General features: G+C 45.8%; 1 protein-coding gene across 2 annotated transcripts in view; it reads left to right on the top strand.

Moving 5' to 3' along the window:
• The window catches only part of Dgkd (diacylglycerol kinase delta), a 106,714-nt gene that overhangs the window by 68,898 nt on the left and 9,893 nt on the right, over window positions 1–27,923 (top strand). For both annotated transcript variants that reach the window (XM_041649810.1, XM_041649809.1), the window contains exons 4-21: window positions 8,361–8,465; window positions 8,722–8,854; window positions 9,603–9,709; window positions 10,070–10,195; window positions 10,993–11,095; window positions 11,741–11,903; window positions 14,821–14,929; window positions 17,177–17,316; window positions 18,594–18,678; window positions 20,015–20,109; window positions 20,195–20,294; window positions 20,374–20,647; window positions 21,066–21,224; window positions 21,907–22,032; window positions 23,601–23,697; window positions 25,849–25,959; window positions 26,913–27,009; window positions 27,189–27,296. In XM_041649810.1, coding sequence (XP_041505744.1) covers window positions 8,361–8,465; window positions 8,722–8,854; window positions 9,603–9,709; window positions 10,070–10,195; window positions 10,993–11,095; window positions 11,741–11,903; window positions 14,821–14,929; window positions 17,177–17,316; window positions 18,594–18,678; window positions 20,015–20,109; window positions 20,195–20,294; window positions 20,374–20,647; window positions 21,066–21,224; window positions 21,907–22,032; window positions 23,601–23,697; window positions 25,849–25,959; window positions 26,913–27,009; window positions 27,189–27,296 — 2,238 coding nt within the window. The remainder of the gene's footprint in view (window positions 1–8,360; window positions 8,466–8,721; window positions 8,855–9,602; window positions 9,710–10,069; window positions 10,196–10,992; window positions 11,096–11,740; window positions 11,904–14,820; window positions 14,930–17,176; window positions 17,317–18,593; window positions 18,679–20,014; window positions 20,110–20,194; window positions 20,295–20,373; window positions 20,648–21,065; window positions 21,225–21,906; window positions 22,033–23,600; window positions 23,698–25,848; window positions 25,960–26,912; window positions 27,010–27,188; window positions 27,297–27,923) is intronic.

The raw sequence follows: 27,923 nt of genomic DNA, 5'->3' as shown, positions 1-27,923 counted from the left end.
GTGGTCTCTCACTTGGGCCTGAAGTTAAGACTTTCTGTCTTCCCAGCTGCTCTGGGATTCAAGTGTGCCACTATGCCCAGATTTTTATGAAGATTCTGGCTAGGACTCAGATCCTAAATGCTTAAGCAGTTTTACTGACTAAGCCATCTACACCCCCCCCCCCCGTAGGTTTTTCTTTTAGCTTCATGGTGTACAATGCTCTTCCTTGATTGATGGGTTGAATGGCTGTCTGTACTAATATGCTACTGGCAATTCCTTTGCCATAGAGTGGTTATTATTTCTGGGTGCAAGGAAGGTAGCTTTACATCCTCCTTGTCCTTCTCTGGATACAGTCTGGTAGCTGGAGAGCTGGCCTGCGCTGGAGTGCCCTGGGTATGGCAGGAGTAGGGAGCCTCTTGGCCACTCCGCTGCAGTGGGTTTGTTTTATCAGGCTACCTCTTCTCTTGGCCTTGGCTGGAGAAAGACTTTGGAGGTGGTAGGGCTTGCTCCTCCACGAGTGATGATGTTAGGTCCTGTTTTCAGCTCTCATTCCAGGACATCCAGATGTTGGGATCCAGTGAAAGCCCACTGTGTTCATTCTGTATTCCCAAGGTCCACCAGTCTTTGCTGTCAGTCGCTGATGTTTTCATTGCCCAGGGTTTTCGGTTTTTTTTTTTTTTTTTTTTTTTTGCTAGGGGAGTAAGGAAAACTGTATCAGAGCTAGCCAAATTTGCCTTCATGAAATCTGAAGAGCAAGTGGCTCAGCATCCAGGCTGCATACTTGCCTGGCATGCTCAGTGCTTTGCCCTGTTCCACGTGTCTTGACCTTTGGACATTCTGGGTGCAGGGCCTCACCTTAATGGTGGGAAGGCTGTTTCCTGCAATGGTTTTGATGGGTGGTTCAGCCTTATGGTGCATTACCCTCCAGATCTTACTTCTCTACCTTCTGTTTTGAACTCTTGAAAAATGTCATAGTGGGAGGGTCAACCAGTTGATGACTTAATGAGGTGTGCATTGATCCTTAGGCCATTCACCCTGCAAGAAGGGAATGAGCTATCCCACTGTTCTGTGTGAATCCAAAAGAGCTTGAGATTCATTCTTCTTCTCACTGCCTTCTGCTTTGGAACTAGGCGCTTTACAGTCTTCCCTTCTGCCAAACAAGAAGCAGCTGTGGGTAGAGGACCACCATGAATCTGGCCTGCATGGTGCTTGCCCCTCAGCTTCCTCATTTGCTGTAGGACTTGGAGCAGCCCCATCTGGCTGCATTGGTTCTCCTCTCGTGAGAGTGAGTATTTCTTCTTTCTTTCTTTCTTTCTTTTTTTTTTTTTTTTTTTTTTTTTTTTTTTTTTTTTTTTGGTTTTTCGAGACAGGGTTTCTCTGTGGCTTTGGAGCCTGTCCTGGAACTAGCTCTGTAGACCAGGCTGGTCTCGAACTCACAGAGATCCGCCTGCCTCTGCCTCCCGAGTGCTGGGATTAAAGGCGTTTTTTTTGGTTTTTTGAGACAGGGTTTCTCTGTGGTTTTGGGGCCTGTCCTGGAACTAGCTCTTGTAGACCAGGCTGGTCTCGAACTCACAGAGATCAGCCTGCCTCTGCCTCCCGAGTGCTGGGATTAAAAGCGTGCGCCACCACCGCCCGGCTCGCTCCTTCTTTCTTTTCTTTCTTTCTTTCTTTCTTTCTTTCTTTCTTTTGCATTTTCGAGACAGGATTTCTCTGTGGCTTTTGGAGCCTGTCCTGGAACTACCTCTTGTAGACCAGGTTGGCCTCAAACTCACAGATATCTGCCTGCCTCTGCCTCTCAAGTGCTGGGATTAAAGGTGTGCACCTGGCCAAGAGTGAGTATTTCTTAAGGGTGTGAAGAAGGCTCACTGGGTAGATACTGTAAGTAAAATACCCTGTGGGTCACCTGAGGTTGCAAGTGTCCATCTCTGTTAGCTAGTGTTGTCATCTGACACCTCCACTGTCTGTCAACCACAGTGGGTGTGAACCAGAGCCTACTATTAGTTTATCTTTAGAAACTTCATCTATGTCTCTAGTGTATTTCCTTTGTTTTGCCCACCGGGCCTTGTGCCTGCTTGACAAGCATCTACCTCTGAGCCACATCCTCGGCCTTTGTAGCTCATACCTTCTCACCACGCTTTCCCAGAGATCACTGCCTGTGGTTCAGTCAAATCTTTTGCCAATTCTTCCCAGCACCATGGCAGGTCTTCTGACTACCTTGAATGTCTTGAGCCCGTGTGGAGCAGTGCCTGGGTGGGACCTGTTGAGAGGAGTGCTACCAGATTGCCCCTTTGTGTCCTAGGAGGAAGATTCTGCTTGTGTTCCTGTTGGCACGGCTGCGGCTGCTGGAAGTTATTCTCGTGGGAAATCATGCACTTGTCTGAAGAGATAGAAACAAAAGTTCTTTTAGTCAAACAGCTTTCTTTCTCCTTCCTTCTTTCCTTCTTTCCTTCCTTCCTTCCTTCCTTCCTTCCTTCCATTTTTTTCTTTTTTCTTTTCTTTTTTTGAGACAGCTTTCATTATTTAGTCAAGGCTGACCTAGAACTCCTTGCCTTTGCAGGCATTTGAGAATGCTGGAACTAAAGACTTGTGCCACCGTGCCTCAATCAAATTCCCTTCCATAGTTGCTTTTTGGGAGCCATAGTGTGTATTGTAAACTTCAGGATGTTTCTTAACTGGGTCCTTTGGGTTGCTAGTAAATGGTGTAGAAATGGTAAGAAACAGATATGAAGTATTTCCCAGCCTCTCAGTTTCCCTTAACTGACACTGCGTTTCCCCTCTACACCACACAGTTGCTGTGCTTGCTTTTATTGTTTGTATGTCTTGGGGAGCTGTGCTGCAGAGGGTCCGTCTTCTCAGTGGCAGTGTGGGTGTCCACTATATGAACACAATAATTACTGTAGGCATTCTCCTGCCATCTTTGTATCTGTCAGCATGAGTGATTTCTCATCTTCCATTTTTATGAGTGCTGCCCTGAATAACTATGCAGTGTGTGGTTTCTTATGCAGGTGAAGGGCAGGGTAAATTTAGAGAAATGTTTCTGCTGAGTTAAAAGTCTATATTTTAAAGCTTGGTAGATTTTACCATATGCTCTCCATAAAGGTTGTGTTAACTTATACTCTGCCATTGAGAATCAGTGTAGCCTGCTATTATAGTATGAGCTCTATGAATCTGGTAGGTTAAAAAGCATCTCAGGGTTGTTGATATGGCTCAGGGTAAGGAACTGACTTCTGCAGGTTTTACTCTGACCTCTACATGTGTGTTGTGAAATGAACCCCTCCACACATAATAATAATAATAAACAAATGCAAATAAAATAAACTTTTAACTCTATAATTTCAATTTGCATTTTCCTTGGGAAGAATACCAAGCAAATATTTCTGTAAAAATATTTAGAAACAGAGTTAAGATCTATTTCTAACCCTGAATCATTAAAATCCCAACTGCCTTTTGTGCTCATCGCTGGATGTCTCTGAGTCCTGCTGTCTCTTGTGTATGTGGTTTTCTTTCTTTAATAATTTATACTTATCTTGTGTGTGCCATAGCACATGTGTGGTGAGAGTCAGTTCTTTTCCCTCTAGGATGTGAGCTCCTGGGATCAAGCTCAGGTTGTCATGCTTTACCTGTTCAACTGTCTTGCCAGTCCTCAAACATGGGGATATGTAAGGGTTCCTTTTTTCTTTTTCTTTCTTTCCTTCCTTCCTTCCTTCCATTTACTCTTTTTTTTTTTATTGTTCTTGTTGAGACAGGGTCTCACTGTGTAGCTCTGGTTGGCTTGAAACTTGGTGTGTAGGCCAGGCTGTCCTCCTGCCTCTGCCTTAGGGTACTGGACTTAAAGGTGTGCCATACCATTCTTGACTACATGGTTATTGTTATGTTTTTAAGAATTCCAACTTCTAGCTGGGTGGTGGTGGTGCATGTTCTTAATCCCGACACTCAGGATGCAGAAACAGATGGATCTCTGAGTTTGAGGCCAGCCTGGTCTACAAGAGCTAGCTCCAGGACAGACCACAAAGCTACAGAGAAACCCTGTCTTGGAAAAAAAAAAGAATTCCAACTTCTGTATTCTTTTTGCTGAGGCAAAAAATACACACATGGAAAAAAGGTACTTCTTGTCTCTGTGGTACCTGTTGGCAGGTGGTATGACTGGCCTGCAAGGTTTCTTCAGGGAGATGAGGACTGTGGGATGAGCCAGGTACAACACTTGGCAGACTCAGTTGTCTGTGGGCAGTTCAGAAATATGGAAGGTGGTAAGCTCTTATTGTAGAGGAGCAGGGGCCTAATTTTATTTGGCAGGATTTTGATGTGATGATCTCATTTCATTGACTGGGCTGTTTCAAGGAATGCGGTGTTCTCACCGACAGTCTCTTGGTCATATCACACCGGCAGTACTGAAGGTGGAGGATTGTGACTGTGGGGTGGTTCAGGTGCAGGGTGCCAGGACAGTGCTTTGCAAGGTGTTGCTGACACATATCCTTCAGGGCTAAGATGATGTGGTGCTGTCAGTACCTGTTTTCATATGGGGAAATAGGGACATGGCTTGGAAAAGCACCTGCTACAAGTTATAAAACTTTGGGCACAGGGGTCAAAATGTGGTATTGGTCCTAGGCAGATTAGGTTCCTTCACTGACCTCTTAAGTGTCTGGCCACCCCCTTTCCAAAAGAGAAACAGGGACTTCCCACATTCAACTATGAAGCTAAGTGGGGTTTGCCTTAGTGTCTGTTTTGGGTTTCTTTACTGTAGAACAGACATAGCTTTAAAGTAAAGTCCAGAGACCAGATGGTGGTGGCACACTCCTTTAATCCCAGAACAGGCAGAGGCAGGTGGATTTCAGTGAGTTTGAGCCCAGCCTGGTCTACAAAGCGAGTTGCAGGACAGCCAGGACTGAGAAACAGAGAAAGTCGTGTCTCCCCCCCCCCCCCCCCCGCGAGTAAATAAAGTAAAGTCCAAACTCAGGTTCCTTGACATCTGTCTGCTAGTTTTGCCTTGGTTCTGCTGTTGAGTCTACGGAAATGACATTATTGATTGATTCATTAACTTATTGGCTTTAAGCATAACATTTTTGCAGTGGGTACTATCCACTTTCAGTATATGTAGTACTAGAGTAGGGGAGGGAGCAAAGTTCCATTTTCTAGTGCATGCTGATTCTGGAATAATGCAGCTGTTCCTCTCACAGTTGTGGAAGTGGTAGACATTGCATTGATACAGAAGGTGAAGTATACTCCTCATAGGTTCACCTCTGTGAGTGTCCTGATCCCTGTTATCGCTGAGCTATACAGTGTCAAGTACATATTCTTTCTTTGACTGTGTTTTATTATACTGATGAAAATGTTCACCTGTGGAGGCCGTCCTAGAGTGACTCATTAAGAAAGAGTTTGCAGACTTTGCAGAAGACGAAGGATAATGAGTAGGGTTTCAGTTCCTGCCATCATCTTTGACCATGTCTGAAGCACTTGCTAATCCCACTTCTGGGCCTCATACTGTGTCCTTGTGGTCTGGTAAACATATGAGGCAGTTATAGATCTGTTTTTCTCTAATGTGAGTTTTCTCTGGGTGGCAGTTTCATCTTCATGTCCTTGGACACTCAGCTATGGAGCAGACATCAGCAAGTGAGAGGCTGTGGGTAGTGGAAGGGAAACCCTTCAGGGTCTCTAGTCTTAGTAAGGCCATGCTTCTCCCCTGCTGTCTCTGTCTTCATTTTAGCATGCTCTTGGCTTTTCACCATGTCTCTGCCCAGTGTGCCCTCAGATTCTTCATTCTAAGAACCCCGGGAATCTGAGAGTAAACAAAGCTTTTAGTGTTCATTATCTCTGGGATGAACCTTCATTGCCGGAATCCCAGACAAAATCATAGCCACTTGAATGTCATGTTCCTGAATTGAGTCTTCTTTTTTTTTTTTTGAACTTTTTTTTTTATTGAGAAAAGGAGAAAAAAAAAACAAACAAGTTTCCACTTCCTCCCAGCCTCCCAATTCCCTCCCCCTCCTCCCACCCTTCTCCCCCTCCTCCCACCCTTCTCCCCCTCCCCCCCACTCCTTTCCCCCTCCCTCTCCAGTCCAAAGAGCAGTCAGGGTTTTCTGCCCTGTGGTAAGTCCTAGGTCCTCCCCACTCCGTCCATATCTAGGAAGGTGAGCATCCAAACTGGCTATGCTCCCACAAAGCCAGCACATTAAGCAGGATCAAAACCCCGTGCCATTGTCCTTTGCGTCTCATCAGCCCTCATTGTTCGCCATGTTCAGAGAGTCCAGTTTTATCCCATGCTTTTTCAGTCACAGTCCAGCTGGCCTTGGTGAGCTCCCAATAGATCAGCTTGAGTCTTCTTATAAGTTTAAATAAATAAGATGGGTAGAAACCCAAAAGTTAAAATCCTTTGATTGTAAAGCTTCCCTGAAAATAGTCATTTTTCTTATTTATTTATTTATTTATTTATTTATTTATTTATTTATGATTTCTGCCTCCTCCCCGCCACCGCCTCCCATTTCCCTCCCCCTCTCCCCCTTCCCTGATCAAGTCCCCCTCCCTCGTCAGCCCAAAGAGCAGTCAGGGTTCCCTGCCCTGTGGGAAGTCCAAGGACCACCCACCTCCATAATAGGCATTTTTCTAAACCTGTTGGTGGGAATGAAAAAATGGCCCAGCACTTGCAGAAGGAAATTTGGCAACATTTAACAAAGTTACATATGCATTAGAGTAAGTGGGAAATTCCACTTCCAGGAATTTGGCCTAGAGATTCACTGTAAAAATAGTAAAAGATTATTCTCTATGTCACTCCGTGAAATAGCAAAGGGTTTTAAACAGTGCAGAATTCCCAGTGGTAAACAATACTAGCTGGACAGCTGGTGTCTGCATTATGGACTGCTGTGCTCCTCTAACGCTGTGCTGTCAGGCATGGAGGCCAGGTTACACAATTATGAGAGAAAGCAAAGGTGGGAAGTGATGTCTGCAGTATGCTGCTGTTTAGAGAAAGAATAGAAATACTTTTTTGTTTGCATGTAGTTTATAAATGGAATGAAGCTTTTCTTCTTTCTTTTCTACTTAAGGGAATCAAAAATAGAAGGAAAAGACACAAAAACCAGAGTTCTACCCAAACATTTTTGTTTTATAAATTTGATTTGGGAATTACTTAAACATTTGCATTTTATGTTCCATGTATTTGTTTATTGTTATGTACACATATTGTACATGTGTGACAGTCAGAAGACAACTTGCATTAGTTGGGTCCCTCATTCTGTTGTGCAAGTCTTGGGGCTTAATAGTGAGAGCCTGTACCTGCCGAGCTTGTTGTTCCTGTATCATTTGTTATACAAAAAATTAAGAGGTTATAGAAATTTTGATAAATGTTATCACTTTTTTTCCCTAAAATGTTTGTACCTGTTTGCCTCCCATCAGTACTTGTGACTCCTTTTTATCACACTTTTGACAAGTCTAGATGTCTTCTTATTGAACTTCACCAAACTGATAGGGAAAAGAGGCTGCTTCTTCCTTTCTGTGGTGGTACTGATGCAGCATCCCTGCATTTTATTATTTCTGTTCTTTTCGGAAGGGAGCTTCTCACTAGTTTATAAACTCTCCCTGCCTTCCTTTCCATCTGTTGGCTACTACCAGTTGTGTATCGTTCCAGCTAACTTGTAGAAGCTGGTTGTTGGTATGTTGTCTTATGTAGGACACATGCTCATGTTAGTTTAGTGCAACTGGATCAGACTTCCTATGTCTTTTAAGTACTTCTCTCATTAAGTTAAAGCTCTCTGGAACAACAGCTCTATGTTCCTGTGTTTGTTTCTCTTTTTCAGTTTTCTAGGACTTACTTCTTATATAGTCTGAGCAGTGAGTTCTGAGTGTTCACTTAGGTTTGCAGCTGGTGGAGAACTAATGAAATACCATTGGCCTTTTGAGTTGGGAGTGAAATTGATTTTTTTTTTTTTTGAGACAGGGTTTCTCTGTAGCTTTGGAGCCTGTCCTGGAACTAGCTCTTGTAGACCAGGCTGGCCTCGAACTCACAAAGATCTACCTGCCTCTGCCTCCCTAGTGCTAGGATTAAAGGCGTGTGCCACCACCGCCTGGCAAATTGATCTTTTTTTTCAGGATAGGGTTTCTCTTTGTAGCCCTGACTATCCTGAATCTTACTCTGTAGACCAGGCTGGTCTCAAACTCAAGATCTGCCTGCCTCTGCTTCCCAAGTACTGTGTGATTAAAGATGTGCACCACCATTGCCCAGCTGAGATTGATTGATCTTGATTTACAGTAACACATGATACTTTTATGATCTGTTTATTGTGAATACCTGGATGAAGCATTTTCCCTGTGACCACGCACATTCATAGATACAGCTTTTGTAGCTGCCAGATTTGGCCGTGTTCACAGGTTCATGGGGTGCATTCTTCTTCCAGGTCATCACTCCCTGTAGGAAGCTCATCTTGTGTGCTGACAACAGGAAAGAAATGGAAGATTGGATTGCAGCACTCAAGACTGTCCAGAACAGGGAGCATTTTGAGGTGAAAAGAGAAGTGTATTTTCTTTGGGTGCCTGTTGTTGCCTCTCGTGCTCTCACTCTAACATGCCCTCTGCCTCAATGACTTCTGAGTGGACCCCAGCATGTGTCTTGTGAACCTGTCAAGACTGTGGTCCTCCTGTTCTTCTTGAATCTGACTTCCTCTCTAGGGTACTTTATGAGAGTCTCCTTAAGTTGTTACATTAAAGAATTCCAAAGGGAAATCTTACCTTTGCCCTCTTTATATATCATTCTTCTAGCCTACCCAATACAGTATGGATCATTTCTCAGGGATGCACAACTGGTATGCCTGTTCCCATGCACGGCCAACCTATTGCAATGTGTGTCGTGAAGTTTTGTCTGGAGTCACATCACATGGGCTGTCCTGTGAAGGTAAGAAAACTGCATTTGTCACTTTGTGGTGAAAGGTGACCTGAGGTTTTACTTGATAAACTGTTTGAAATCCAAGCACAATCATAATAAATGAGTATTGCTATGACTGAGGGTGGTCAAGGGAGAAGTGGTCCCCACCACTGCATTCTTCTTGATCTTCACCTGGAGGACTCAGCCTTGGGTGTCATGTATCACAGAGCTTCTGCAGAGGAATGGAAGGGTAGTAGTAGTGAAGAGACAGGAGTGTGGGCCCTGTCTGGGCTGTGTCCTGAATATAGGAGAGAAAATGCCTCAGAGAGTACAGGGTCAGAGGATGGTTCTAGGCAAACCAGGGGTCACATAGGGACTGCAAGCTCTGACTTATGACCAGGCCTATCTTCTGCTCATTTTGTATAGCTTGTGAATATGGCTTGTTTTACATTTATTTTAAATGGATGAAGAAAGTTCAAAAGAGGAGTATTTTGTTATATGGAGTTATTTCAGTTCCAAAGTGTTTTCTGAGTCTGCTTATCTGCTGGGTAGCGGTTAGGTGCTGTGACAGTGGCCCGCATTGTCCTGCAAAGCCTTAGCTGCTCACCCTGCTGTCCCCACTGTCTCTAACCATACTCTGCTGTTCTGGACAGCAGTACCAAGGATGTCCATCAAAATCTTTTCATTCCACCCCAACCTCACTAAGCAGCCATCTGTTCTACAGGGAGGCTCCTGCCGAGAGTGAAACTTGTAGGGTTGTGTGTTCCTTTTCCCACAGTGTGCAAATTTAAGGCTCACAAACGGTGTGCTGTACGTGCAACCAGTAACTGCAAGTGGACCACATTGGCCTCGATCGGGAAGGACATCATTGAGGATGAGGATGGGGTATGTCCAGGGGGCATTCTGCCTGTGACTTGCACAGCACCCACTATCTTGCCTTCCCCCTACACTTCTCATTTGAGATATCAAACTGGGATCAGGTGTCCCTGCCAGTGTGGGACCTTTGTGATTACTGTACACCCAACTCTGCCCTAATCCCCATCAGTCTGGGTGTCTCCTTCCTAGTAAGTGCTGTGATGTGGAAGGCATCTCATAGGCCCTGCTTATCCCTGTCCACACTGGCCATCAGGGAGGAGCTTGTGCCGGGAGGAGTGTCTCAAAAAGAGCCCTTTTGCCTCAGGATGTCCAATTGATCCTGTGTTGGAACTCTGGGATATCTTTAGTATGTCCCTGTTTGGTCTACAGATTGCCATGCCCCACCAGTGGCTGGAAGGAAACCTGCCTGTGAGTGCCAAGTGCATTGTGTGTGACAAGACTTGTGGCAGTGTGTTGCGCCTTCAGGACTGGCGCTGTCTTTGGTGCAAGGCCATGGTGAGTGTGCAGCATCTGCCCTGCCTGTGGGTGTGCGGACACAACTGGGCCCCGGGATTTGTTTTTCTTCCTCTTAACTCCTTGTAAGTTTACCCCAGAGGCTTCCCAAAAGCTCAGAGCCTTGACTATCCCATGACCAGGATGATGTGCCTGGTCATCCTCATTCTTGACAGTTTTATAGTGCCTTTCCTTTGATTTGATCCTGCCTTTTACATGAAAACTATTATATCTTCCCTGGACAGCATCTCAGCAGGTTGGGAAGGGGTCTTTTGGCACAGGTTCATGGGTCTTATCTGTGAGAGAGAGTAGGAATACTTTTGAAGCTCTTCTGAGAGAAGTTTGTTCTAGGACAATAATTATAGTAATCAACATCCTGTGTATGGAGGAGGAGCCACAGAATGACTGTGCTCCCCTCTCTCCCCCCCCAATCAAGGTGTTTAATGCTGGGTCCATGGTTAGACAGCTGTGGTTTCTATGGCTTGTACCTGGTTTTGAGCTTGGGACTGACCAGGAAGGAGCCTAGACACAGGAAGGCAGGTTGTTCAGGAACCCTGAAAGGTAAGTTAACTATGATAGGAGCTGAGGCTGCAGTTTGATTTCATGTCTGACTCCCATTGGATGTATCTGATTCTCAACTTCAATGTGCAGGCTAGGAAATAGGATGCCTAGAGCATAGATTAGCCTGCTCTAATGCTGTTTGCCTCTTCTTGAGAAGGCTTTCCAGCTGCTGGGCCAGGGAGTCTCTGGTGTGTCCAAGGAGACTGTGACCCTTGGTAATATGTGGATTTTTATTTTAGGTTCATACATCATGCAAAGAGTCCTTGGTGACGAAGTGTCCACTTGGCCTGTGTAAGGTGTCTGTCATCCCTCCCACAGCACTCAACAGTATTGACTCTGATGGTAGGTGCTCCATGCTTGTGTTCACATACATGCCCTTTTTCCATGCTTTCTCCCCTACCAGCTCTGGAGATGGGTGTCTTGGCAATTTTGAGACATGGTCATCAAGAGGCTAGGCTCAGCTGTGGAATGGGCAGGGGCCACAGTTGTCATCCTAGGAATTGCCATAGGACTCATAGCTTGAGCCAGCACTTTTCTGGAAGAGTTGATAGAGACCTTTGGCTGTTGAGTAGAGATCAGATGTAAAGTGTCCTGGTCTGCCATGAGCTCGAGGGCTGTGCCTGTCACCATCTGTGGCAGATCTTAGCATGTTGGCCCAGAACCTCTCTCCATATCCATCGGGACAATGAAAAAGCATGCTAGCAAGGATTGGTGAAGGGTATCTCTGGGGTACATGTTTTAGAGGAAAGAGTTCTGTCAGGCTAGCAGCAAGAGGAGGGGACAGTGTAGTGAGGTCAAATCTAGAGTCCTTGAAGATGGGAGATAAGATGAGGTGGGCTCACTCTCCTCACAGCTGGGCTGTTCCTCACGGACTCATTGGCTCACTCTGTGAATTCTGTGCCTCTTGTGCTGATTGTTGCTGCTTATTCAGTCCATAGCACCTCAATAGCTTGTAAGGGCTCTTTTCTGTTCCACCCTCACTTTCAGGGTTCTGGAAGGCCACCTGTCCCCCATCTTGCACAAGCCCCCTGCTGGTCTTCGTCAACTCCAAAAGTGGAGACAACCAAGGTGTGAAGTTCCTCAGAAGATTCAAGCAGTTGCTGAACCCTGCCCAGGTTTTTGACCTCATGAATGGAGGACCACACCTTGGGTAGGGATTGTGTGAGATGTGCTGTTCTTGGAACTTCCAATGTTTTGTAGTTAAGACATGCTTATTTTAAAAGGATGAAGGAGAAGAAATTTTTAGCTAGTGTGTATTAGTGCTAGCTGTTCTTGCAGAGGACCCAAGTTTGATTCCCAGCTCTCATGTGGCAGCTCACAACTGTTTATAAGTTTAGTTCCAGGAGATCTGACACCCTCTTCTTGCCTCTGTAGACACTACACACATTTGATGCATGAGTGTACATGGAAGCAAAATATCAATATACATAAAATAAAAGTAAATTTTTATAAAAAATACTTTAAATAGCAAAGAAGTTCAACTCCCTATCACCAAATTCCACTTATGAAGGACATATTGCTAATAGTTGGTAGATGTTTGCACCCTTCAGCTTCCACTGTAAAAGCACCACATGTCTGTAAACATGTATACACACCTACTCTAGCTGCTACGTGCAACATGTTCACACACATCAGCTCCTGTGCTTGGAGTATTTCCATGTTGGTGCTTACAGATTTGCCTTGCTCTATTTACTGCCTGCTTAGTTCATAGGAAGTTTTTCTTCAGCAAAACTAAGGGGGCTTTTCCATCTTGAGAACATAGTAGTGTCTTCATACAGGTGCAGTGAGACTTGAGGAGCATCAGGGTCTAAGGCTTCTCATTTCCCAGTCAGTAAGACCATGTCTTTTCCTTTTGGTTTTGTATTTTCCACAAGTTTGTAGGAAATATTTGTCTTTGTAAGATAGAACTCAGAGGACATGCTAGCATTTGGGGAGACTGAAGTGGAAGGTGTTTGTAGCCCCTACTTTAATGTGAATTCTGGGAGGAACTCAAGAGGGAATTATTTTGGAGCCAGATGCTGCTATAGCATGAGCCTGACTTCTTTTCTGTGTGTCTTTAGCTGACATGCTTGGGGCTCATGCTTCCCATCACTCCTTGGTACTGGTCCTTCCATTTCTTTTTGCTATTCTTGACCGCTTGCTGCACCGCTTTCTGGAAGTCAGTCATAAATGACCTCCTCCCTCAGACTGCTTGCTTAATGGCAGGATTCCTGGAATCCAACAGATACCTGTTTTTTGAACAGCACGGGTTCATTCTTTCTGAGGTTGATGAGGAACTAGTCTCAGTTCGGCAGTAGGGAGATTCAAGGTATGATATATGCCAGAGGCACTACACCAGACGGGTTCATGTGGCTATAAATGTACTGCAGGGATATTGCACGAAGGCTCCACTGTACTCTGGCAGGGAAACTGCATGGTAGAACTGAGTTTTAGGCTTCATGGTGCTGTGGCAGGAAAGCTACACAGTAGAACTGGGTTGTGATGTGCAAGAGCTCCATGATTTACAACTGTGCACAGTGAGGCGACACAAAGAGGTCCAGTGGAGCTGGCATGGGAGTTGTTTATGGAAAGCACCTGACATCACACAGTTTGTAAGCTTCCTGAGTTTTGGCTTTGATTGACCACTGCTTCCCCAGAGAGCAAAGTCCTCACAGGTAAATATTTAAAGGATACATGTAAATACGTCTCTCACCAGTTGGAGGTCAAATGCAGCCTTGCTGCTTAGCACTTAGGTTCAGATCTGAGGCAATGCCTTGTTGTCTATCTTAGCTTGTGTTCTGAGTACTTCCTCTGTGTCCAGCTCTGCTAGAGACAGCTCTGCAAGCCCACAGATGGGAAGGCAACAAATGTGGATAGTTAGGGTCACATGGTACGACCTTCGGCCACTTGAATGGAGGGAGGCACTGATTTTTTGGGATCTCTAGTAAGGGTGCCTATACTAAGCCAGTGTCTTAGTATCTCCAGTACGCTAGCCCCTAAGGAGAGCCATCATCTCCTATATGCATGGTGGGCCTGGTTAGACCTTGGGGGAGCTGAGGACATCAGATGCTTGTCAGAGAGAGCTGCAATTGTTTGCTGAGATATTTGAGTCTTTCCTGAAAAGGAAGGACAACAACCTCTTAAATAGCAAGTCATTAGAGAAAACATATAACAATCCTTTTGCTTGAGGAGGGTTTTGTTGGAAGCTCCCTGAGAACTCAGAGGAGCAATAGAGGCTGAGCCTAGTTGAGCTAGGGGAGGAAGCTAGGGGGCATATCCAAATATTGGGCTAGGACCATGTCCAAGGAGGGACATACCCTGCTGGAGGCACTATAGGACACCAGGGATGTACATCCTGGTGAAGGTGTGGGCATGGAGCTTCAGGGGTATACATTGTGGAATTAGTCATTAGTACCTGTGTGGTTCTTGAATTGAAAGCAGGGATGAAGTCTGCAGGAAGAGTGTGAGGAGTAAGCAAAGGCTGTGGTGTCATTATGAGTGGGAGAGGCAGTATGACCAACAGGAGCCCAAAAGGGAGGCTGAAGTTAAAGAGAAAAGGCTTGAATTACATGACTAGGAGAGCTGTCTGTCTGGTCTGGGGGTTAAATGCTGTAGAGGGGCTAGTATTTTGTGGGCATCTGTAACCTATGTGAGTGGTATCAAGGCTCAGGGCCAGGCCACAAGGAAGGCTGGTGGTTAGTACATGAATAAGGACTATTGAAGGTAGGGATTCTTGGGTCCAGTATTTGTCTGGGATGTAAAAGACTGTGCCCACAAGTCTTCGTAGCTGCTCACATCAAATGAGATTGTCTTGATACTCTGTGGAATGTGTGTATTGTCTCCTCCATGGTCCTGGCTGGAAGAGCTGCTGGGATCTGGAACCATCATCAGCCACATAGACAAAGATGGGCCCTGAGCAGAAGGGTAGACAGACACCTAATGTTGTCTCATAAACTCTGTATACATGTGGGCTCGGCCTGGGTGTAGGTTCAGCCATACGGAACAGGGTGCTTCCCCCAGCTCAGGACAGAAAACCATTATTTGTCTTTTAGAGTACACTCATTTCCCTGACTTCCCATTCTCTACAGCTTACGGTTATTTCAGAAGTTTGACACCTTCCGGATTCTGGTTTGTGGCGGGGATGGCAGTGTTGGCTGGGTTCTCTCTGAAATCGACAGTCTCAACCTTCACAAACAGGTACCTGGGTTGAGGGAAACCCCAGCTCTAGGCAAGAGCTGAGGTCAGAAAGGGGCCAAGAAGTCTGGGTATTGGGCTGTGTTTCAATATGTTTGTGTCTAAGAGTTAGCAATGAAGGTTCGGAGGCTGTGGAGGTTGTGTGTGTGTGTGTGTGTGTGTGTGTGTGTGTGAGAGAGAGAGAGAGAGAGAGAGAGAGAGAGAGAGAGAGAGAAGAGGGGGGGAGAGGAGAGAGACAGAGACAGACAGAGAGACAGAGAGGGAGGGAGGAGACTGATTGATTGATTTTGGTCAAGGGAGCTGTAAAAACAACACGGGAACCATCAGGCTTTCTGTGGTGGCTATAGTCACTTAAGCTCTAGCTCTTTACTGGGAGGTGATGTACCTAATTTCTGGATGCCTTGGGCTTGAGAGGAGAGGAAGAAAGAATATTTAACTTCTAATGGTAGAGAAAATAGATTATTCTGATTGCTTACTGTGTTTATTGAATTTTCACTCCAGTGTGCACTGCACACTGTCATAACCACCACTCAGATTGTTTGTATTAAATGTGCAGTTCATCTGGTATTCCTTGACTGTACTGCTGAAAGAACAGTATGTGTGCACTTCCATACTTTGCTCCGTGGGCAGCTCGGAGTGGCAGTTCTCCAGAGGATGTGCTCCCTGTGTTAATGCTTCTACCCTAGTGCATGGCTGGAAGGCTGAGACAACCCTGGCAAAAATCCTGCATATGCTCCAGGATCTTCTGTTCTGAGGAGCCCTTATTTAAATATGTGTAGTGCCAGACTGCACTGGTCAGGACTGCTCCAGTTCACCTTTTCCAGGTGACACGAACTTTGCCCAGCTATGTGAACAGAGTCTTATTTTTAAGTAATGATAAAGTCAAACAGCCTTACTTGACTGATGTTTTAAATGAATCTCTGTTTATGTTTTTTTTTGTCTTATTTTCTACTGAGGAAATCACATTTAAAAATTGATGTTTCATGATCGTTGTAATTCAGTGTGTTTGGACTAGGGACGGTCCTAGGGCCTACTGACAGCCACCAGTAACTCTAGAGAAGTAGCGCCTCCCAGTGGTAGGATTAACAGAATTTACTGTTGCTTGCTAGGAAGGCTGTAAATGTGGTTCTTGTACTTAGTCACGCTCTGTAAACACTTGTTTCCTGTGGTTTCCTTGTTGTTCCTCAGAGCTCTGTCAACTCTAGTTTCCCCATCTCTGTATGTGGTGGTGTTCCTTCCACTGGGCTTATTACATGCTGTGTGGTTGGACCTCATGGGTCCCATCCCCGTCCTTCACACTCTTCCTTAGGGGAAAGCTTTGTGACTTGCTGGAGTGTGGTGCCACGTCAACTCTGGGGACTCTCAGGGGTCTTTGGGTGTTGCAGTGCTGCAGGTTTCTAACCCTATCTGTCACTGAGTTTTTACCTTGTCCATGTGTCACCATGTGTCCAGGGCCCAAGCAGAAGTCCACAGCTATTTCTGATTCTTTGCTTTTCCTCTCCCTGATTTAAGCTAGGCTTAAAGTTGCTGACCCCAGCTCTGCTATATCCTCCCTAGTCTGGACCATCCTTGGGCTGCTGAGAATAACCTTCCCTTGGGTAATTGCAGTCCTGGGTCCCTCTCGACTAGCAGCAAACTTTACCAAAACTCGTATTTGCTCCCTTTTTCTTCTCTGCTCTGCCTTATTCCCTCATTTCTGCCCTCTGCTCAGTCTAGGAAGATAGAACAGGGTTGGGGCCAGTTTGGGGAAGCATCCAACTCATAGATAATGGGAGCAGACTAGGCCCGGTATGTTCAGACTGTTTTAGCATGCTTTTTGATAGGACCCTAGAAGTCAGTGGGGATGATTTTAGTTGTGTGGAGTGATGCTAATGACAGCTTTTGAAAAGTGAATTTGGCCTCAGTGAGTGAGATGCATAGTGGGTGAGTGATGTTTGGGAAGCTACATACTGTGGGTACTGCAGTATGTTTGGGAAGGAAGGGGTTGTAGGAACCAGGGGCCCTTAAAGGTTGATTATTAAGACATGTTAATAAGTGAGGAAGGGCTGGTGCTCCTTGTATCTGCTGGTGACCCCAGAGTCCATCTGTCCTCTCTGGTGGGCTCTGCTGAGAAGGTACAGGCCACATACTTCAGATCCAACCTCTTTCTCTTCCTGTGGCCATTGTTGACATTAACAGGGTGGGTCTTGGATGGGATTGGTTCTTAGACCTGGTGTCTAAGGGCAAGTTTCCCTCACTGTTTTCCACCAGTGTCAGCTAGGTGTGCTGCCCCTGGGGACAGGGAATGACCTGGCCCGTGTTCTCGGCTGGGGCTCTGCCTGTGATGATGACACCCAGCTCCCTCAGATCCTGGCGAAGCTGGAGAGGGCCAGCACTAAGATGCTGGACAGGTGAGTGGGGCAGCTAGGACTGTGAATAGCAGCCTGACAAGGCATCTTAGACTGAGACCAGTGAGAACCATGGGTCTTCTGGCAGGACTTATACAAGTTGGACTTGAGCATATATTTATTTTTCTTATGGCTTTTGATCAGATAAAAAAGGATAAAAGAAAACAAAGACAAAACATGCCTCAGACCTTCCAGGTCATCTTCTGAGGCCACTCCTGCATCCTTCAGGGTTGCAGAGAAGGTGATTGTAGTTTGACTGTCTTGGTTCAGGGTCTGGTAACGATCTGCAAAACCATCTTCATTACTTGAGCAACACCATTGTCCCACATTGTACCATACTCAGAATGAGTATGGGTAGTTATTCCCTAGAGCAGTGGTTCTTAACCTTCTTAATGCTGTGCCTCTTTAATGCAGTTCTTCATGTTGTAGTGACCCCCAATCATAAAATTATTATTGTTGCTACTTTATAATTGTAATTTTGCTACTGTTATGAACTGTAATGTAAATATGTATTTTCTGATGGTCTTAGGTGAACCCTGTGAAAGGGTTTTTGGACCCCTAAGGGGTCACAACCCATAGGTTGAGAACCACTGTTCTAGAGTATAACTACCTTGGCTTCCTTGAATGGGATATTCCTATTTTGGAGCTAGATGGCAGCCTCCCACATTCCCCAAAACTACACACACACACACACACACACACACACACACATTTTTTTTCTGATGAAAATGTTCCTTGGTGCCTTAGGATTCAGGATTAGCTGGTGGTCAGAATGACTTTGATGTGCCTCCCATTTGGGCCCCTCTTAGTGAGCAGGGTGTCTATGTGTCAGCTGTTGTGAGATAGTTATCTCCTCTGGGCATACTGAACACTGGTAAGCTCTTAAAACCATGTCTAATGCCAAGGTGAGCTGTGGTAACCTATGGGCTGTGGAGATGAGACATCTTTCTCAGACAGGTCAAGAGCTAAATTACAGATGCAGAGTCAAGAGAGAGCTTAAAAATGAGGCCAGACTGCAAGTGGTATGATACGCCCACAGTCCTAGTATTTAGGAAGTGGAGGCAGAGGGTCGGATCATTCTTTCTTAGATATATAGTGAATTCAAGGCTAACCTGGGTCACACTAGCCCATGTCTCAACCAGAAAAAGAAGTCAGAATAGTACTATGGTCAAGGTACTAGACCAGAACATTGGAGCAATGAGGGGTTGGTTCTGGGGGGTCTGTAGATTTCTGAGTGCTGGTGGGCAGTCTACAACTGAGCTGACTTTGGACCTGTGCAGGTGGAGTGTCATGGCATATGAGACCAAGCTTCCTCGGCAGGCCTCCTCCTCCACAGTCACTGAGGACTTCAGCGAGGACTCAGAGGTACCACTATCTGCTTGCTCTTGCTCTTTTATAGTGCCGGGCATGGCACTCAACACAGAGATGCGTCCCAGCCTACCACCTGCTGTTTAAGCCCTACGTGGTGATCTTCATTTGCTCGGCCTTTGACTGCATCCCTGACCCTTGTGTGGTCCTCAAGTGTGAACCTCGGACTGAGCTTGAGGCTAAGCAGGTTCAATCCTAAGGCTTCATACCTGTATGGGGTTTCCTAAGTTGTCACCAGGAATTGAGGGGCTTCCTAATATCTAATCCCCTGTGATGTCCTATGCTCCTGACTGTAACTCAGCACCTATTACAATCTGCTCTTCCTTTCTACCAGCCCCCTCCTGTCTATTCCAGGAGTCTTTTATTTCTGCCCACTTCTCCCTCTCTGTTGTTTACGTTGCCCTTGCAGTTAGATAACTCTGCTTCAGCATCAGTTCTTTGTGCTGAGCAGTGGCCACTCACTGGATTCAGCTCTGTAATCCTGAGGGGTGGGGTTTTGTCTTTATGTCCTGACTGCAGTGCTTGACACATGCTGTGTTGGTCCTACTAGGTGACTGGGACTACCTGAGTGTTGGTTGGTCTGTCAAGCAGGGGTCAAGGGCAGCAACAGTCAGCAAACAAAACCATGTCTGCTTTGGATGATTTCATGCAGAGAATGGTCTGTGCTTTTGTTTTGAGAAGAATATTTATGCAGATGCTGGGCATGGTAGGGCATTTTTTTAATCCCAGCACTTGGGAGGCAGAGGCAGAGGCAGGAGGATCTCTGTGAGTTCAAGGCAGCCTGGTCTATAGAGCGAGTTCTAGGACAGCAATACGTACACAGAGAAACCCTGTCTCGGAAGAAAACCCAATATATATTTGTTCAGAACCTGAGAAGTGCCTAGGAAAATCTTGGAGAGTCTAGCACTTTCTTTGGCTTGTGGGAAAGCTTGCTGGCCACAGGGAGGGCAGAGGACAGTGACACTCTCCCGTTGGTGGGTAGAGGAGTGCGGGATGGTTTCTACCAATTGGCAGAGTCTCTGGTCAAGTAGGAAAGGAAACTTTTGGTCTGAATGGTTACTTACCAGGGCCTCCAGGCTTGTTTGACTGTCCTGATTGTTACCTCTGACAGGTTTTGTTTTGTTCAGACCCATTGTTTTAGTCTGTTCACAGGTTGGTGAAGCTTTTGACCTTGTTCCCTTAGTAGTAGACAGCCCTGATAGTGCTTTGAGATGGTCTGTTCCGTCAAGGGATACACCAGAAGGGCCCAAGAAAACCTCCGCTTGAGTCGGATACTAATGGCACTCACAGTCAATTTTGAGACTAAGTGCCCCTATTTTTGGTGTGATTATAGGTGCAACAAATTCTCTTCTATGAAGACTCGGTTGCAGCTCATCTTTCTAAAATCTTGACTTCAGACCAGCATTCAGTGGTGATCTCATCAGCCAAGTGAGTGCCGGGGCTTCAGGGATTCAGAGAGGCAGTCAAGTGTGCCACCCAGGGTCTCAGCCCAGCTGCCTTCTGTTTCCTACAGAGTGCTTTGTGAGACTGTGAAGGACTTTGTAGCTCGGGTGGGCAAGGCCTATGAGAAGACAACAGAGAGCTCACAGGAGTCGGAGGTCATGGCCAAGAAGGTGGATTCCTGGGCACAGGGTAGGTGGGGCAGCAGGTGCAGAAGAGCTTGCTTTTTATGCCACTTTTCCTTCCATATAGTGCTCTGTCTTGAAAGAGAAGCTGGACTCTCTCCTCAAGACTCTGGATGATGAGTCTCAGGCTTCATCCTCTCTGTCTAACCCACCTCCAACCATTGCTGAGGAAGCTGAAGATGGGGATGGATCAAGCAACGTCTGTAGCTCTGCTGGGGACCGGCTAGTGGGCTCTGCATGCCCCTCACGGCCACAGATCTTCCGGCCTCGGGAGCAGCTAATGCTGAGAGCAAACAGCCTGAAGAAAGCAATTCGCCAGATCATAGAGCACACAGAAAAAGGTAATGGACCTCTTAGTCACTAGGTGGCACTAGAATTCCCATGTTCCCTGGATGTGGTAAAAGACCAAGCATACCGTGCCCCTCCCTTACTCCTTACCCTGAGTGGACCCACCTCTTCTCACTTCAGATTTGTGGTCACATGCCACCTGGTCCCTGGTGTGGCCATGCCACTGTCCTGCTGGGGCTTCTCTGTAACTCTCCTCACCTCCACATCCCCCCTGTCTCAGAGTCTTTCTCCCCAGCTATCATCTGGAATGCCCAGGTGCTGTTGTATTAACTGAGCTAGGGCACTGGGCTAAGATGTGGTGGTGAGGATTTTGGGTCTGAGCTGTGATCTATTCTAAATTGAGAAGAGAGGGCCTAAAGCACCTTTAGCCCTACTGGAGAAGTCTTAACAAGAATATTCTTTCTTTACCAGCGGTGGATGAGCAGAATGCCCAGACCCAGGAGCAGCAGGGTTTTGTCCTGGGCCTCTCTGAATCTGAGAAGAAGGACCTGAAAACTGATAATAGGGTGTGCCCATCATCTGCCCATAGTGAGAGCTGTGTGGTTGCCAAGGGGAGGAGCTACCGCAAAGGTACGGCTGGGCTTTGGTTTGGGTGATACTTAGTGAGCTTCTCTTGGGCACTTTAGGGTGCCTTTTCTCATTGCTCTGGCCACTTGAGTAAACCAACATTCCCACCTGTGGCCTGCATCTCTGTACCTCCTTCATGTCACTGAAATATGTTTAGTAGAGACACGTGCACTGTTAGACCTGCAGGAAAGAGGGCCTCCCCTGCTGAGGAGCACCTGGTGCCTGTTTTCCCTGGATTTCCTCAGAGCCTTCTTATGGCTACTTATATGTGTCTGGCAAAATTGAGACCTTGGTCCCTCTTGGGATAGACCTAGCAAAGGTTTTCACAAGGAAAGGGTTCTTCCCATCAGCCTGTCCTGCCACTATGGGAGAGGGATGGGAACTCTCCTAGACTAGACATAGTTTTGATTGGCATCAGAACTCTGTGTCTTCTACACCCAGAATCTCCATTCTTACACTGCTTTCCATGTCTGTGTCCCTTCAGGATGAATCCAGACCCACAGTGTATGTCAGTGTATGTGTAAGGACCTCTCTCTTTATGCAGGACTGTTCGTCTCACTGCTGGCTGATGAGAGGCTTGTAACTCTCTTTCTTCCCACAGTCCTCCTGTCTGTTCATTTTGTTGTGACTCCTTTCAGCTGTGTTTGACTTTGGACAGTTTCAAGTGTGTTGTTCTGTTTTACAGCATCCAGAGCCCCTTGTGAAAAGCTAATGAGCAAAGGTCTGTCTGTTGGCAGCTCTGCCTCACTCCCTCCCCATACAGGAAGTCGGGATGGCCTTCCTGCTCTGAACGCCAAGATCCTATATCCAAGTGAGTAAGCCACTCACCCCTGGGGTCTCAGGTTTGGGGTGGGTAGGCTGGCTTGCTGGCCATGGCTGGTCTTGTGACACCCTGGGTCTTAAAATAAGAGTATTGCTATCCTTGAAGAGCTTGTAGACATGGAAATAGTGACAGAACTCTGTAGTTTATGTGTCTGTATGGAGACTGCCTTTTTGTTTAATTAGTGTTTTTATTCTTAGCAATTTCATATATATAATGTATTTTGATCATATCTACCCAACACTCCCCTTCAGATCCTCCCTATGGCCCTCCAATGTGTTCTCCCTACTTTATTTCCTCCTCTTAAATTTAATTTTTTTTATATTCCACTGAGTCTAATTAGTGTTTATAGGTATGTTCCATCCACTGTAACATGGGCAACTTATGAACAGCCACACACCGAACAAAAATGACCTGCTCTCCCCCAAGAACTATCAACTGCCAGTAGCTCCTTAACTGGGCCCATGGCCTTAGAAGGAACCTTTCTCCTGTCTGTGTTTGAACTTTGACTGGCTTGATATTATGCAGGTAGTCAGTGCTGCTGTGAGTTTTGAGTGTAGTCGCCATGTTATGTCCATAAGATAGAACCTCACAGCTCTCTTCCCCATCCTCTGGCTCTTACAGGTTTGTTTGTTTTCCTCAGTGTTCCCTGAGCCTTTGGAAGGGATTGATATAGATACCCTAATTAGGGTAAAGCATTCAACACTCATTCATTCTCAGCGCTTTGACCAATTTAGGGTCTCTACATTAACTACTGCCCACTGGAGAAAGAAGCTTCTCTGACCAAGGTAGAACATAGCACTAACCTATAGGTAGAAACATGTATTTACATTGCAATTTGACATCATGATTGTTTAGCAAAACAGCAGGTTCTCTCTTAGGACCCATACTCCCCAGTGTGGACTATTGGCCAGGCTTATAGCACTAGGCATGAATTCCCTGTCTTGTGGTACAAGCCACAAATATAGGCAGAAAGTGGTAGTTACCCATAATAGTCATACCACTGTTGTACCAGTGGGCACCTCTTGCCTGACAGGTCAGTATTGCAGCGTGCAGGAACCAGTGGTGAGTAAGACCATTGATATTTTTCCTCCGGGCAGTCCACAAAGCACATTTCAGCTCCATGAAAGCTAGCTAGGAGGGAGAGAATTCCAGATTGACTTCTCTCTGTCCTGAAAGCCAAGTGTGCTGTGTCTTTAGCAAGAGAGTTTTACCATGTAGTTATAGTGGACAACAAGAGCAATGTCAGTAGTACTTGTTTTGGGAGCTCCTAGGGTCTCCCTTGACCAGTAACTTACAGGGTAGTATCCCCAGCCTGGAATAGTACCTGTTTAAATAAAAGGCAAGGTAGCCCAAGGAGACAGTGTTAAGGTGTATTCTGGGTATTAAATTCTGTTGTCTAATATAGCCTACTTTTGTCCCATAAATACGGGATAGTAGTGGTGATTTTGAATTGTTAGTCAAATTGGAGCACTTGTTTATAATGTCCTCTAGAATATGTGGTGTCAACCTTGGAGATTTGATTTCCTGGCCAGTACCCTCTTCCTCTTCCCTTTCAGGTGTTCGGGCAGGGATGTCTGGCTCCTTGCCAGGGGGCTCAGTCATCAGTCGCTTGCTAATTAATGCTGATCCCTTTAATGCTGAACCTGAAAACCTGTGAGTATGAGGCAACATCAACGGGACATTTTGTTAGGATGCAGAGTGCCGAGGCCTGATTAATAAATCAGTCAGAGCCATTAGCAGACAGCTGAGTAGCAGGCTCTCTTTTGGCTGTTCTTGAATGAGGAAAATTGCAGCCTTGGAAGTGTGTCTGAGAGCCTTCCCGATAGCCTACTGTAGGACAGCAGAGGACAGACCTGCTATTGTCCTGTCCCAGGTCAGATCAGTGTTGACTGTGTTGACACTGCTTTACTCATTACACTATTTTTGTCCTTGTCTCTTGTTTCCCCATGGCGTTTGCCATCCCTTCAATGATGTAGCATTTCTGGACTGAAAGATCCTCTATGTGGTTGTTCCCTGGGTCTTAGGGTTCCCAGGAGACAGGATTTTAGAGAGAAAGTCTGATTGTTGCTCTATGTTGTGTTCCAGTGGGGAGGCGTGACCTCTTCTGCTGTGTTTTAATACCCTGAGGGCATCTGCCTAGTGTTTTAATGGATCCCTTCTCTATATTAGAGCTCACTGCAGATGGTATTCCTCAAACCAAAAAGACAATATTCTAGACATCTTTTTCTTGCTATTGATTACAGCTGTGGGCAGCTAGAAAGAGGCTAGTGACAACTGGCTATAAGTTGCCTGCTCTTACTGTCTGGTGTGGTGTGACGGAGTACTCGTGTGGTTCAGAGGTCCTGTTTTGGTAAGGTGGCTCTTCAGTCAGCCTGGTGGTACATGGGTCTCTGCTCCTGGTCTGGTCTTATGCTCAGACTCTGATGGTCTTCTTTCTCAGCAGGCCCAGAGCTGTAGTCACTCTGGGATAGCACTCTTGAGACCCTGGAACAGGAGACTTCTTTTGCTTACCAAATCCTTTGATGTCATGGCCTCCGTCTGTAACTAAGCCTACTTTTCCCCCTTCTGTCATTGATAGCTTCCTCTTCCTTAGATACCTGCACCCAACCTCCTCTCTTTTCCTATTTTCTGCATTACTCCCCCCGCCCATACCTATAAATACTATTCATCACGTGTTCTTTGGCTCTTAAAATAGTTTGGCCCCAGAGCTTTTCTGAGCAGTTACAAGGCATTTGAATTAGATGTGTGATCAGGAAGGGCTCTTACTATTAGATATTGGTTTTCATTGGTTTGTAAGAAACATAGGTTAAAATATATTAGAATTCTGGTGCAAGCATTCCAGTGTCTATGGGAGTTTTCAGAATTTACCCTCCTCAATGTCTTCCTTCCCTGGAACTGGGGGAAGAGCATGGGGTAGGACACATTCATGGAGGAGTAGGTGAGTGCAGCGACAGTGCCAAAGACAAGTCCCCAGCAGTGCTCTGGAGCAGGGAGGCCTTTGACATTGGTACAGGTATTTTCAGTCACTGCCCTTTCACTTCAGAGACTGCTTGGACAATATAGGGATGTTTGAGAAGCATGCCATGAAGATACCTGGGAAACAGGCTGGCAGTGCTTCAGAAGGGCAAACCAGAAGCTCTGTGTGCCAGTGGTTTTGCCCATGGTACAAACACTAGAGATTCTAAAACACGTATCTACAGTAACACTAGGCATTAATGCTCCCAAGTCATCACTAGAACATAAAACAATTTGAATGTCCATCAGGTAATGGTAAACAAAAATATGGTGTGTCCATATAATGGAAGATTGCTTTGCAATAAAGATAAACTGTGGATGAAGGAGAAGAGCCAGAGACAGGCCACACTGTTTCATTCCATTTATTTGACAGGTCCTGGATAGGCACCTCCAGTGGATCAGTGATTTCTAGGGTCAGAATGGTAAGGAAGTAGGAGCCAGTGCAAGTGATGATGGTTCTGAAATTTGATCGTAAAGGTGAAAGGACTATGAATATTCTAAAAACTGTTGAATCATGTACTTTTTAAAGTAGTAGTGACATTGTATGTGAATTATGTCTCAGTAGACCTCATACCAAAACAAACAAACACCCCAAACAAACCCTGAATCAGTGCCCTGGGTTCAAACTCTAAACAAACACTCAAACACAGGAAAACAAAACAAAACACTAAAGTGAAACACCAGCAAAACTTGGAAAAAGTGATGAGTTTTGCTCTATGGGAGAAATGGCAGCAGGTGAAGGAACTTGTCAGGCAGAGCTGTTATGAGCCTTTAAACTCACCTTTGCAGAGAGTACTACACAGAGAAGTGTGTCATGAACAACTATTTTGGCATTGGTTTGGATGCGAAGATATCTCTGGACTTCAACAACAAGCGTGATGAGCACCCAGAGAAATGCAGGTAGGTAATCCTTATTGTCAGAAGTGTGGAAAGCAGGCAGCTCAAGAAGCCAGCTTAGAAGAGGAAGGAGTTAGCCAGCTTGGGCAGACTGGACACAAGGAAGCTAGTTATGATGGATGACTAGAATCGGTTGTCTCTTACCTAGTATCAGAGCCTGTGATGGCTTGTTAGAGGCAGGTGACACTAGTGTGCTGCAGGGTCGCTGTCCCAGCACTGTTTGTAGGGAGAACACTGCTCATCTACAGACCGCCTAGTCTCCTCCCACTTATCATCAGGACATAGGGTGTACAGAGGTTGGGGATTTGGAAATGATTTTTTTCCTTGTGCTTTCCTGTGTTTTCCAAATTCTGTATGGCAAGCATAATTTTATTTATTTGTATATGTGTGAGTGGGTGTGGATGGGCACATGCTACACTGCATGTGTAGAGGTCAGAAGACTATCTCAAGTGTCATGTGGTCATTGCTTTCCACCCTTTTTTGAGAAAATTTTCTATTTTTCACTGCTATGTACCTGCTGGCTGGTCCATGGGCTTCTGGGGATTTTCTTGCTTTGCTTTCCATCAAGCCAGGGTGCCCTGAGATTATGGATATGCTCTACCACATCCAGTTGTGTGTATGTGGGTTCTGGAGATTCAACTCCAGTCCTCATGCTTGCACAGCAAGCACTTTATCCACTATTCATCTCCCCAGGATAATTTTATGGCCAGAAGTCATGATATATAATTTTTTTTGAGGGTCACTTACTTTTTTTTCAGGGTGTGATTGCTTTCTTGACAAAATGTCAGTTTGTAGCATACTTCCTCATTGGTAAATTTACTCTTTTTGCATGTCTGAGAAGCCCAGATTCTCTTGTTATGGTCCTGCTATCACAGTTGCTGACTCCCCAAGTTCTGCAGCAGTAATTCAAGTTACTGTAAGGGAAATCCTGCCCAAGGTAATATTTCTTTTTCCAGGAGTCGGACCAAGAACATGATGTGGTATGGTGTCCTCGGCACCAAAGAACTGCTGCACAGAACCTACAAGAACCTGGAGCAAAAGGTCCTACTTGAGGTAAGTGGTAGCCTTCTGGCCTTGCATGTGTTTCCCACCCTTGGCTATAGAGCATTGCTGTTGGACGACTCCCTGAGGTGCTCTCCTCACCCCAGGCCTCCAGCATATCTAGTGCTGGCGAAGGACTGGTGAATACTGAGGATTGCTTTTTTCTCTCCATCTGCCTTTTTGTGGCTCAGTGTGATGGGCGCCCGATTCCTCTCCCAAGTCTTCAGGGAATTGCCGTCCTCAACATTCCCAGCTATGCCGGAGGAACCAACTTCTGGGGGGGCACCAAGGAAGATGATGTACGTATGGGGTTTGAGGTGGGTGAGCTGGGCTTAGCAATGTCAGGGATTTGTGACTAGATGTTATATATCCCTGATCCTGACAGTGGCCATGGTGGAAGACCAGACAGACAGGCTCCTTCACTGATATTAGCCTGCTGTCTAGAAGGCAGGCCTAACATATGATCAAGTGAGGGGAAGTTGAGACTTGGAGGAGAATTTAGCCTGACCAAGTTGGTTGGTACCAGATGGGGAAAACACCATGTTGGTATTAAAAACAAGATGTAGAAGCTGAGAAGCAAGAAGGGATAGAGTGCATAGAGAAAGGTTCCCTAACTGCAGTGTAAAATGCATGCACTGAGAAGGGAGATGTCCATAGGGCCTCAATTGCATGGGGCTATAGAAGACAAGGGCAGGTCTGGAATTTATGCTGAGAATGTAGGAAGATATCGATAGGCGTTAACCAGGGGAATGGCATCTTTGCATGTAACTAAAAAGAAAACAACTAGCATTTATTGTAGACTTAAGAGTGGGGCACTGTTGTAAGCATCTGTTAGCACATTCATTTCACATACCTGCCCCTAAGGAGCAAGCAGTTATTTTGCTCTGAAGGAAGAAGGGCATGAATGACTTGTCTGAGGTCTCATG

This window comes from Microtus oregoni, unplaced genomic scaffold, assembly GCF_018167655.1.
Source record: "Microtus oregoni isolate MIOR12 unplaced genomic scaffold, Mior012 000004F_ref0000308, whole genome shotgun sequence".
Classification (NCBI taxonomy): Eukaryota; Metazoa; Chordata; class Mammalia; order Rodentia; family Cricetidae; genus Microtus; species Microtus oregoni.
Note: the sequence above shows the minus strand (reverse complement) of the source record. Positions and strands in the feature narration are given on the sequence as shown.